Source organism: Muscardinus avellanarius, assembly GCF_963383645.1.
Source record: "Muscardinus avellanarius genome assembly, chromosome: 11".
Lineage (NCBI taxonomy): Eukaryota > Metazoa > Chordata > Mammalia > Rodentia > Gliridae > Muscardinus > Muscardinus avellanarius.
In genome coordinates this window covers 83,188,271-83,201,635 of record NC_137797.1, presented here as the reverse complement: position 1 = coordinate 83,201,635, position 13,365 = coordinate 83,188,271, and the positions used below count along the sequence as shown (strand labels likewise).

The window sequence follows — 13,365 nt, the reverse complement described above, 5'->3', positions numbered from 1 at the left end:
TTAGATAGTGCTTAATTTACATAATACAATCAAGTTTGTTTTAATATTTTCCTTTCCCTAAGCTTGCTGAATTTCTAGCTTACCAAATAAAAAGACAGGAAGTAAAAAAAAAAAAAAAAAAAAGGAAGGCAAAGGAAGGAGAAGAGAGGGAAGGCAGATAAATAAAAGGAGGGATGAGACTACTAATATTTCTTCCTGCATTCTGTATTCTAAAATCATCAAATTCTATCATACACTAAAGAGGAAAAATGTAAAGGGGCTCAATGGGTGATGTGTACATGTATATTCACACACGTTTTTTCCTATCAATATGATGTATGAACATAATTCACCAATAAAATATTAAAAATAAAAAATACTAGAATCTAAAATAATTAGCCCCCTTTTTGAGTGTTTATAAAATTTCAGTGTTCTCTATGAAAAATTTATTATATTAAAAGTATTGTTATTCCTTACAAGAATGTTTTTAAAAGTTTGTTATTAAGATATTTCAAATGAGAAAACTGGAATTGAAGAGTTTAAAGCCTTTTAATCAAATTGCATACCTAATAAATTGTGACACTCCAGTCCAAGGCTCATGGGCTCTCAGCTCCACGATGGTGGCTATTTTTTTCCAGGCCAATTTTTTTTTTTTATTTCAGAAATGTGACCCACAGATATAAAAATCTAATATATACTATAGTTTGGATTAAGTTAAACCCCAAATGTCCACCTGTTAAAATGGCTTAGTTTCCAGTGTGTGCTATATTCGAAGGTAGTGGAAACTTTAAAAGATGGGACCTAGTGGGAGGTCTTTAGATCATTGGAGGCATCCCACTTGAAAGGGATAGTAAGACTGTATCCCCTTCCCTCTCTTTCCTTTTTTACTTCCCAGACATAAAATGAGAGGTTTTGTACCACCAAGTATTCCCCACCATGATTTGTTGCCTCTGCATAGATTGAAAAGCAACAAAGTCTAATCATAAACTGGAAGGTCCAAAATGATGAACTAAAACAAACCTTTTCTCTTATATGTTGATTATTTCAGGTATTTGCTATAGGGACCAAAAGTTAACTAACACAATATAGATATAAAAAAGTAACGCTGTTTAGCAAATTATTAGCAGAAGTGGGACTAAACACATCATCTCTTATTCTAGCCCCAAATTCTTTCTACTAAAGTAGACACTATACAAATGTCAATATAAATTTACAAACAAAATAATTAGAAAACATAAAACATAAAAGCTTATATTTCTCACTTTTGAGACTGACCACCGTCTTATCCCTCTTTCTCTCTTACTGACATTTGATGTCTTATGCAGTCACCATGTAGCTTTCAGGATAAGTCCACACGAGTGGGTACTTCAAGCCAACACTTTCAGGTTCAACTCAAATGCCCTTCAGCTCTGACCTTCTGTTTTGTTTTTCTTCTTTCTGTTTAATCAATATCCCCACATGTCTCCTGTTGAGCTTCAGCACTCATCTGCTTTGTCCTTGTGCTCTAACTCACAACCAGGAGTCCTGAGTCCACTAAAATCCAATTTGGCCTTAAAATTTTTACCTGCCTCTGTGTTCCTGCCCCTTTCCCCTTAGAAACTCTCAAAATGCTGGGCGTGGTGGCCCAGGCTTGTAATCCCCACACTTGGGAGGCGCAGACAAGAGGATCACTAAGTTTTGAATCCTTCCATGCTGGCTTAAGAAACCCTGTTTCCAAATATAAAGGTATAAAATAGGTCTGGGAGTATAGCCGGAGGTATAAGGGCTGTCAGGAACCCCAGTACCACAAAAAAAAAAAAAAAGAAAGAAAAGAAAAGAAAAGAAAAAGAAAAGAAACTCTCAGAATACTGGCTGATCATCCTGAATCCCTCCCTTTATCCTCTATCCACTAATGATTATCTAGATTACCAACTGCTACTGCCAGCCCAAGGAATAGAGTCTTTTCCTTTCTCAATATTATTTCTTTACTTTTAAATTCCTTTTCCATGGACTTTACTTATAATTAATTTTTAATTAAAAAAAATGTCCTTGTTTGGTACTCATGGTGAAACCAGGGGCATTCTAATTCTAAGCTACATATCCAGCTCTTTTCATTTTCGTAACTTGAAACAGGGTCTTGCTAAGTTGCTGAGGCTGACCTACCTGTGATCCTCCTGTCTCATCCTCTCAAGTACTTGGGTTGCAGACATGTACCACGGGCTTGGACCACCTTTTCAAATTTCTTTAGCCAAAAGAACTACAGGTTCAATTGGCCCTGGGATTCCTGTTTCGTCTCAGAAAAAGAATCTGTTTTCCAAACATTAGTCACAGCCATCTTGCCCCATCTTGTGCAGAACAAATCAGGTGTACTCAAAAGCAACAGCTATAAACAGGCCTATTACTTGATGAACATAATGCATGTTTTCCCCCAAAAGGAGAGAGTGGCAATCTTTTTTAAACTGGTGTTGATTCTAGCATTTTAAAAGGCTTGTTGAATCCATCACTGTGATCCCTAAAGATAGGCAAAGTAAGTCTGATGGCATCATGCAGAAAATTGGATACAACCTTTCAGCATGAGAAAACATACTAATTTGTAGAATAATGGTAAATAATAATGGGATGATCTAAAGAGAGGTTCCAATGAGTCATACTAAATGCTGGAGATGAATTAAGGACTACAGACTCATTTTAGGAGGGTTTAGGGAAACGACCAAAAGTGTAGGATGCAACTAGGATATGAGAAATGTGTTTGTTCAAAGCTTAAAACCACTGAACAGTCTGCTTGAAACTGAAAAAATCCTGAACTGCTATCAAAAAAGTAAAATTTAAATTCTTAAACATCAATTTTGGATATTTTACAGTGTCTTTCAAAATAATTTTTATTTTCATAATAAAATGAGAAAGAACCTTTTTTTTTTCCCCCTTTGGTGGTGGTGGTACTGAGCATGGAACCCAGGGGCTTTCTACCTCTGGGTACACTCACAGACCAGTTTTTTAATACTTTATTTGGAAACAGTTTCTCACTAAGTTGCTGTGAGCCTAACTAAGCTGGCTTCGAACTTGTGCAATCCTCCTGTCTCAGCCTCCCAAGTACTGGGATTACAAGCTTGCACCACCATACCTGGCTTCAGAGAAACTTTTTTTAAGATTACAACATTGGAATCACAGATGTAAAAAAGCTTACATTTAAGTTCAAATTCTGATTATTTAATACGGCACGAGGTTATTGACAAGTAACCATTTTTCTTTTGTAACAACCCAAGCTTAGTTGTCAAAGCTTGATTAGCAATAAGTAAAGGTGAGTTAAAATTGTCTCCTTTAAATTCCCCAAATTCTACAATTATCATCAATTTAAAAACACTATCTCTAAGGAGATAGTATAACACAAAATCTGGAAATTATGCCAAATACCTTCTTGGAAAGTAATTTAAATTAGGCCATTTAAAGGGAAGAAAACAAGGGAATATTTTGAATAACAGAATACAAATGGGAAGCCAATTGGAAAATAAGTCTCTAATCTAAAACAAATTAGTAAATAAGAGTTAAATCATTTGGATAATGCTATTGAGGATAAAAAGAATTGGGGACACAGAAAGACATTTTAAATTCAAGATGAGTCAATTTTTTAACTGTGGGTAGATTATTTACCTCTGGAGGTGTCCTGAGCCACAATTCAGAAGCCTACATCCACCCAGAGAGGGAAATCCTTGACAAGATTGCAGAAGGATGTGTAAAGGGCAGTGTGCAAATTCTTTTCCTATCTATAGTTATGAGAAACAGATCATAAAAATGGTCTAATGTTGAGTGATTGTCTTTTGGTGTTATCTTTTTCAGACAGTGAAGCTTTGGTCAGGTGGGTTCAACCACTGGGGGAGAGGGTGCAGCAGGGACTGATGAATAGAATAATGTTAACTAATAATGGGATGATCTAGTGCATGGCATGGTGGTGCATGCTTGTAATCCCCGCACTTGGGAGGCAGAGACATGAGGATCGTGCAGGTTCAAAACCAGCCGCACTGGCTTAAGTAAAGACCCTGTTTCAAAATACAAAATAGGTCTGGAAGTGTAGCCCAGAGGTAGAACGGCTTCCAGGAACCCCAGTACCACCAAAAAAAAAAAAAAAAAAAAAAAAAAAGAGGATGATCTAAAGAGAGGTTCTGATGAATCATAGTAAATGCTGCAGATTAATTAAGGAGTACCGACTCATTTTAGGAGGGTTCAGGAAACAACCACGACAGGAGACAGACATGAAATGTACATCTTGATTACCTATTTTTTCCCCAATGTAAACTGCAACATTTTTTAATAAATTCATTAATTCTACTATTTTTTATATTTTATGTGATAAAACATGCCATCTTTAGGAGTTGTGTCTATCATCAAGACTCCTGTGAGAGAAGAAAACACCTCCTTGACCTTGCACCACCAATATTCTCTCAGGAATCATCCTTCCCTCCAAAGAGATTTCCTCTTTTCCTAAATAGCTCAGATCTGCTGATCTCTCCATCTCTCCCCACCATTTTCCTATTAAGTTGATTTGGGAAAAGTAAAGTCCATGGAGAAGGTTGCCACTAAGCAGAAGTTACTAATGATGAGGGTGGAATAAAAAAAGAACCTATGGAGTGGACCAGCTGCTTTGAAGAGCTTCTTCAACATGAAAGACAAATGAAGATTTTAGACAAACAGCTTTCTGATCTTACCCAACCCAGATGTGTTTTTTCAAGCAAAAAGCAAGTATGGTTTTTATTGTTTTAATTTGGAGTTGAGGAAAGGGAGTAAAACACTATTTGCACAGAAGCTGCATCTTTTCTCAAAGCACTTGAATTTCAGGCTTAACACAATGGACTTCATTCTTCAAACAAGTTTTTCTTCCATGTTCACACCGCTCACACAGCTAACATTATCCATTAAAATACAGTATTTTTTTCATGCAATAGGATGGCTTTCTCCAATCTGGTATTCATCTGGTTGAAGTTATTGCTCTGGTGATAGTGCACAACTGTATCTCAGGATGCTTTAAATAACAAAGGGCAAATAACCTGCTAGCACCCTAGTCCTATTCAGCTTCACTTTCCTCTTTGCATTAACCTCTCCTATCTGATTTTTCTCATTTCCTTCTGTTAAATTGATCTCATGCATCTAATTTAATTCCCTCACATAATATGCTAACATTCTGCAATTCCAAGTTGTGTTTCTTTGCTTTCCTTTGTAGCCAGTCTCTTTGCTACACTTGAGTTCTGCATTTCACTACCCACCTACTACTAACATTTACATAGTGCAGCTTTCTTAGAAAAATCACCCACTGCCCAAACATTAAGTTCATTTTTGAACTTTTGTTAATGTTCATTTTCCTGGAAAGATGGTTCAGTAAGATCAAAGGCTGAATAGTTGTATACATATACTTAGAAAACTGAAGGAATTATATATTTTCCCATAAGAGAGATATAACAGAAACATATTCAATAAAGTTCTCTGAATTGCAAAGTTTCCCTACAGATGAAGCAAAGTATGCAGTTATTAGAGATACATAGTGTAGGGGCAGGTTCCCAAGGCCTTGCTTAATTGTGCTACCACAGCCTCAGCAAGAGCTAAGAAAAATCTAAAGGTTATCTCATCCTTTCAGATTATACAAAATGGGTATGACTCAACTGCCAGTAAATTCTTCCAACACCTGCATATTTTCCAATCATTATGCAAGGTGTCCTAACCTTCTGGCATGCCCTGGTATATGTATGTCATCTAGTAGAAAATGTGAATCAGTTGAATAAGAGCCACAATATTTTGCTATGTTCTACTTACCACATACAACAACCAATATCTAAAATTTACATACATTTTAAGATTAAAATAAACAGGTTTTTCCACTAGGAAAAGTTACTTAAGATTTAGTATTTTTCTGAAATAAAAATTATTATTATTTTTGGTGGTACTGGGTCTAGAACCCAGAGACATTCTATCTCTGAGGTACACCTCCAATACCTTTTATTTTATATTATTTTATTTTTTATTTTGAGAGTCTCATTATGTTGCTGAGTCTGTCCTTGAACCTGTGATCCTCTTATCTCAGCCTCCTAAGGACTAAGATTACAGTCATGTGCCACCAGGCCTACTTGAAATTAAAAATTATGATTTCCTTTTATGGAGAAAATAATGCCAGATAAAAATTTCCAGAAGAATTACCAATTTAAAAATATGAGGGCCAATTTGAAAAAGTCTCTATTCTTTTCTTTTGCTTTAACCAGAAATAAATATGATTTTTTTTTGTTTTTGCTTTCTTTTGAGGAATAGTTAAGGCATCTTTATGTGTATAATTGTGATTAATATTGATTTTTTTGTCAAAAAAGGGGGGAAGGGAAAATGGGGGCAGGAGGGAGAGGGCGCCATAGTTTAAATGTATACCATTTATGTTCAATAAAAAATTTGTTTTAAAAAAACAAAACAAAACAAAAAAAACACAAAAGGTAGATTTAGAAATCTTCCAAAATAGCTGCATTTGATTTACATATTACCCATTTATTAAAGTGAACAGAAATATGTTTAATAATATGCAGTATAAAGGGATTTGTTATGTGTAAGTCTTTGAACTGACACTGATAATCATTTTCTAAGAAAATCAAGTTAGAGATCAGTGTAGAGATTCCTTAGAAAAATGGGAATGGATCTACCATATGATATGGCTATACCATACCTGAGTATCCTTCCAAAGGGATTGAAATCAGAGAACTACAGTAACATATGCATATCCATGTTCATAGCAGCACAATTCGCAATAGTCAAAATATGAAACTAACCTAGGTCTCCATCAACAGATGAATGAATTGCAAAATTATGGGAAATACACACAATGGAACTCTACTCAGCAATTAAGAAGAACAAAATCATGTCATTCACAAGAAGATGGAAAGACATGGAGAACATTATGCTAAGTGAGATCAGCCAAGAACAGAAAAAGAAGGTACATATGTTTTCTCTAATATGCCCAAACTAGGGAATATTAGGGACACCAGAGGGACTTCAGATAATGGAGGGAAAACCTCAGCAAAGCTTGAAAGGAAGGAAAGGGGAGGAAGAAGGATGAGGTTGATTAATGGAGGAGCTACATTTGAATATGTGTACAAGTATAAATGTAGCATAGTTAAGCTGGATACTCATTGTGGGGATGGTGAGAAGGAGGACAGCACCAAGTACTGTGGGAATGTATACCATTGTCAATATGATCCACATTAGGATGTGAAACTACAGTATACCAATGAAATAAAAAATAAAATAAAATAAAAAATCAAGTTAAATTAAAAATGTTAACGCTGGGTGTAGTGGCCCATGCTTGTAATCCCCGCGCTTGGGAGGTGGAGACAGGAGGATCGCACTGGTTCGAACCCAGCCGCGCTAGCTTAAGAGAGCCTGTTTCCAAATAAAAAAAATATGTAAAAAAATAGGTCTGGGAGTGTATCCCGGAGGTAGAAGGGCTTCTAGGAACCTCAGTACCACCAAATTAATTAACTAATTAATTAAAAATGTTAAAACTAACAGATTTTTATTAGCTGAAGAAGTTTTTGCAACTAAACACACTAAGTATAAAGTTTCCCTGTTTAAATAAGATCCATTAGTCTTATAAATATTTTTAGTATGGCATATGACAGCTGAAATATAAATTATTTTTAAAAAATAATTCAAAAGAAATTATTTGAAGAAAACATTCAAGCAAGATTCTAAAACCCAATTTTGCTTTACAACCATGTACTCAGAAATTGCAAACTGTCAAAAGAAAAGTTGAAGAGTTGGCATTACATTGACTGAATTAAAAGATACTTACACTATTGGCTTCTCCAGGCGACTTCCTTGGGAACCAACAATCTCCCCTAGTGTACAAAATACTTGTCCCAGAAAGTCCTAAAACAGATAAAAGGATTAAAATCTTATAAGTTCCCAAAATATCTTTACAGTAAATATTTCTCATTTGTATTATTTTCATTGATGAGATACTGAATCTCTAACTTCCTGAGATATTGAATTTCTAATTTCCTGATACTGAATTTCTAATAACAAAATAATACAAAGAACATTGATTTTAGCATAAGGCTTTCCTATAAGTTTGCATGACATTCTGTGCTTTGATTCATAAAACAGGTTTTTCATTTTTAGGTTTCCAACATTACATTTCTTATCTTTTTGTATTTTAAACTAAAATACAAAAAGAAAAAAATAAGTCTAAACTTTTGAATGTCAATTGGTCTGACTCTGGATGTCTTTGCAACTTGTCAAAGGCTGCTGAGAGACAAATCAAGAGTGAATACAGCCCAGGTGTTTAAGGCATCCAGTACTACTCATAGGAAGATGATGTGATGTAGTGGCCACAAATGGTTCAGAGTCGCACTACTCCTGCAATAATGGGCAATTAGTCTCTCCAGGTTCTTCCTCTATAAACTGTATTAATAACCATATCCCGTAGAATATGAGGATTCTATTGAGGGTTCAAGAAATAATTGTTAGTACATAGTGCCTAAAAATCAGTTAAGTAAAATATAATGTTTGTTTACATACAACTAGAAAATCCTTATCTTCAAAACTCAAAATTACCCTGCAAAATGAGCTATTATTAATATTGCCTTTTACATATAAAGAAAATAATAGGCTAGAGGATTAATTGTTTTATGTATTAAGAAGTTAAAAAAAAATCACAGATTGGGGACTAACTCACATATTCTGTTTCCTAACCCATTAAAAGGACATAAAAACACTCACACCATGGGTTATTGGAAGGAACAAATAAGATAATGTATGCACATAATATATCCAAAGCACTCATAGCAGATGCTTGGAACATACACAATTGATAACATATACCTTCTTCATACTCCTGATTCCCTGGGTTAAAAAATACGACTATTGTCAAGTGTATGAGTTGCCACACCCGGCTTCAAGGATTTGTCTTTTTAATGAATAGGTCCATTATCAAAGATGTTAATTCTACCTCCATACAAGCCTGTAATCCCAGTAGGTGGGAGGCTAAGACAGGAGGATCACGGAAACAAAGACAGCCTAAGGAACTTAGTGAGACTCTTTTGCAAATTAAAATAATAAAATATGATTGGGGTTGAAGCTCAACCCAGTCCTGGGTTTGCACAGCCAATATCATATTAAACAGATAAAAAACTGTGAGACTCCCTCTTAAATCAAAGAACATAATAAGGATGTCCATTATCACCATTTCTTTTCAAAGTATTACTTGAGACTCTAGCCAGACCAATAAGGTAAGAGAAGAAAATCAAAGGAGTAAAAATAGGAAAAGAAAAACTAAAAGTACACCGACTTGTAGATGTCATAATACTATACTTAGAAGACCAAACAAATCCAACCAAAAAGCTTATACAACTGAACAACAAATTCAGGAAAGTGTCTGGTTGCTAAAAGCACTGCAGAGACTCAAAATAGAAGGATCATACCTCAACATCATAAATGCAATCTACAATAAGCCCACAGCCAACATCATATTAAATGGGAAAAAACTTTGAGAATTCTCCCTAAAATCAGGAACAAAACAAGGATAACCATTATCACCACTTCTCTTTAATATAGTACTTAAGACCTTAGCCAGAGCAATAAGTCAAGAAAAGGAAATCAAGAGGAATAGGAAAAGAAAAACTCAAACTTTCACTATTTGCAGATGACATGATAGTATACTTAGAAGACCCAACAAACTCAATCAAAAGACTGAACAACAAATTCAGCAAAGTGTCTGGATACAAAATCAATCTTAAAAATCAGAAGCTTTTCTGTACACCAACCATATACTCACTAAAAAAAGAAACTCAGAAAACACTTCCACTTAGGATTTCCCACAAAAAAATAAAACACATAGGAATAAACTTAACCAAGAAGGTAAAAGACCTCTAAAAATAAAATTATAAAACACTGAAAAAGGAAATCAAAGAACTTATTATTTATTTATTTGTTTATTATTTTGGTGGTACTAGGGGTGGAACCCAGAGGCTTTCTACCTCTGGGCTATACTCCCAGACCTTTTTTTAAAAATATTTTATTTATAAACAGGGTCTCACTAAGTTGCTGAGAGCATCACTAAATAGCTGAGGCTGGCTTTGAACCTGTGCGATCCTCCTGTCTCAGCCTCCCAAGTGCAGGAATTACAAGCGTGCGCCATCACGCCTGGCCAAAGAAGATCTTAAAAGATGGAAAGATTGTTCATTTTCATGGATAGGCAGAATAAATACCATCAAAATGGCCATACTTCCAAAAGCGATCTACAGATTCAACACAATACCCATTAAATTACCAAGATCATTCCTCACAGACATAGAAAAAGCAGTCCTTAAATTCATTTGGAACAACAAAAAAGCCAAAATAGCCAAAGTAGCTCTCAGCACAAAAACCATGCAGGAGGAATCACAATACCTGACTTTAAACAATACTAAAAAGCCATTGTAATTAAAACAGCATGGTGCTGGCACAAAAACAGACATATAGAACAATGGAGCTGAATAGAAGAATCAGAAACAAATCTATACACTTACAGCCAATTGATTTTTGACAAAGGGGCCAAAAACATACACTGGAAGAAAGCTATTGTGTTACAAAAAACTGGTATTGGCCAAACTGGTTAACCATATGCAGGAAAACTGAAATAAATCCCACTTTCCACCCTGTACAAGAGTCAATTCAAGATGGATCAAAGACTTGGAAATCAGACCAGAGACCTTGAGGCTCCTTGAAGATGGCATATGTCCAACACTGCAGCACATAGGCACAGGTAAACACTTTCTCAACAAGACCCCAAAGGCATAAGAAACTAAAAGGCAGATCAGTACACGGGATTGCATTAAAATGAAGAGCTTCTGTTCAGCAAAGGAAATGGTCAAGAAGCTCAATCGATAGCCAACAGAATGGGAGAAGATTTTTGCCACCTATTTCTCCGATTGAGGACTAATATCTAGAATATATAGAAAACTCAAGAAACTAAACAGTACAAACACAAATAATCCAATCAAAAAATGGGCAAGTGAACTGGACACTTCACAAAAGAAGAAATTCAAATGGCCAATAAATGTATGAATAAATATTCAACATCATTAGCAATCAGAGAGATGCAAATCAAAACTACCCTCAGGACATCCGGGAAGATGGCGACCGAGAAAAGTGGGGCTTAAGAACCCCGCTAACAAACAATCTCTATTACCACAAAATCAGCGCCTTTCATAGCCAGAAAACACCATCACCAGAGAAACAAAAAAATCACCAGCCCCAGAAAGGAGGGGGTCTCAGAACAGAGCTCAGAGCCACAGAGGAGATGCTATGGCCTCACGGCCAAGGATGCAGCAGCGCCTTACTGCCGGCGACAGCGGCAAATTCACTGGACGACACCAGACCAACTCACTCTACAGCCCACCTGGCTCCAGAGAGGAGCGGTGGACAGCGAGCCAAGGTGAGCCGCTGTGGAACAGCCCGGCGGGATTAGGCAGATTTTTTGGCACAGAGAGCGTCTAAAGCTCCCAGAGGCTGGGCTCAGCACAAGCTGCAGGGACTCAGAGTTGAGCTCAAAACCAGAGAAAGAATATGCCAGCCTCACAGCCAAGGGCGTGGCAGCGGGGACATATTGCCAAAGGTGGCAGCAGCAGCAGCAAATTCACCGAATCCACTACAGGTCCATCTGCGCACTCAACAACAGTAAGTCAAATTGCGGGCCCCAGAAGAGAAATCCCAGTACTGACTCCCAGGGACTTGACCCAGTGGGGGAGTGGCGGTGGCAGAGATATCACAACAGAGGAGAACGCACAACCTGGCACCCCCCCCCATAGTCTAAAGCAGCCTCGATTGACTCCCTGGGTCTGAGACTCTGCGATACAACCCAGTAAAGGAGTAGTGGGGTCCAAGATACCACAGACTTGAGATCCAGAGCACCTTAAGTGAAGTCATAGTGACCCAAGGGAAAAACCCAGAGAAGGAACAAAATTCCAAAATCATGGGAAAGAGGAATAAGAATGGAGCAATGAATGCCCACAACCCCACAACATCAGAATCCGATAAAACAGAAATTCAGAGATTTCTAGAAGATCAAATCAGGAAAATAACTGTAGAAATAATAGAGTTGTTTTGAAAAGAATTCAGAGAGAGCCAAAAAGAGATAAAGGATGCAATTAATGAAGTAAAGGCCTCAATTCAAAGTACAAACAACCGATTAGACCACATGGAGAACAGAATCTCGCTCTTAGAAGATGATCATTCCAAAAATGAATGCATAGTTTCTAATCTAGAAAAAATAATCTGACAGCAGGAATCTGATATTGAAGAAATATGGGCCCATTTTAAAAGAGCTAACCTAAGAATAATTGGAATAGAGGAGGGAAAAGAAGGTGAAACCAAAGGGATCAACAATCTCTTCAAGGAAGTAATAGCAGAAATTTTTCCAAACATAGAGCAAGAGATTGATACACAGGTCCAGGAAACTTATAGAACTCCCTTTAGACAGGATGGGAGAAGAGGATCCCCACGCCACATAATTGTCAAAATGAACAATGTGGAAGCCAAGCAGAAAATCTTAAATGTAACAAAAACAAAGAGCCAAGTGACATTCAGAGGCAAACCAATTAGAATCACTCCAGACATTCCAAACCAAGTGATGAGAGCCAGAAGGGCTTGGAGTAACATATTCCAAACTCTGAAAGAAAACAACTTCCAGCCAAAAATTTCCTACCCAGCAAAACTTTTTATCAAATTAGATGGGGAAATAAGAAGCTTCCATGACAAACAGAAACTGAAGGAATTTATGTCTTCAAAACCAGCACTAGAGAAAATACTCAAAGAGATTAACTACAAAGAAGAAATAGGTAACACACACCAGAACCAGAGAAACAAGATTTTCCATTCAACAGACAACTAAGATTAGTTATCTGTGGAGATTCATTATTTATGCTAGTCTTATACCTATCTCTAAATTGTATTGTTTGCTTTTATTGTTGTTAATTTTTAGGATTTCTAGTTGGAATATTAATATACCTTCAGATATAGCATTTGGAAATATTTTATCCCATTTTATTAGTAACTTTTAACTCTGTTTACATTGTCTTTGGATATACAACATTTTATTTTTTAGGGAGTTTGTATACTCCTCTGTTGCCTGTGCCATTGAAATCATAACCAAGAAATCACTGCCAATTTCCATGTTGTGAGGTTTTATGACCTAGATTTTCTTCTAAAAGTTTATAAATATAAATCTTCTAAAAAGATTTATATTTAGGTCTTTTATCTATTTTGAGTTAATATTTGTATATGGGATTAGGTAAGGGTCCAATTTTATTCTTTTTCATGTAATTATTATTTTTCAACAATATTTAGTTAAAAGATTATTATTTCCTCCACCAAATGTTCATGGAAACCTTGTCAAAAATAACTTGA

At 36.1% G+C, this 13,365-nt stretch overlaps 1 protein-coding gene across 2 annotated transcripts in view; it reads right to left on the bottom strand.

Moving 5' to 3' along the window:
• CPNE8 (copine 8) overlaps window positions 1-13,365 on the bottom strand; it is a gene marked incomplete at both ends in the record, with an annotated part of 248,034 nt that overhangs the window by 154,236 nt on the left and 80,433 nt on the right. The window contains one exon of one of the 2 annotated variants that reach the window (XM_080705259.1): window positions 7,772-7,848. The exons of the other annotated variant lie outside the window; for it this stretch is intronic. Coding sequence (XP_080561385.1) covers window positions 7,772-7,848 — 77 coding nt within the window. The remainder of the gene's footprint in view (window positions 1-7,771; window positions 7,849-13,365) is intronic. 2 annotated transcript variants of the gene reach the window in all.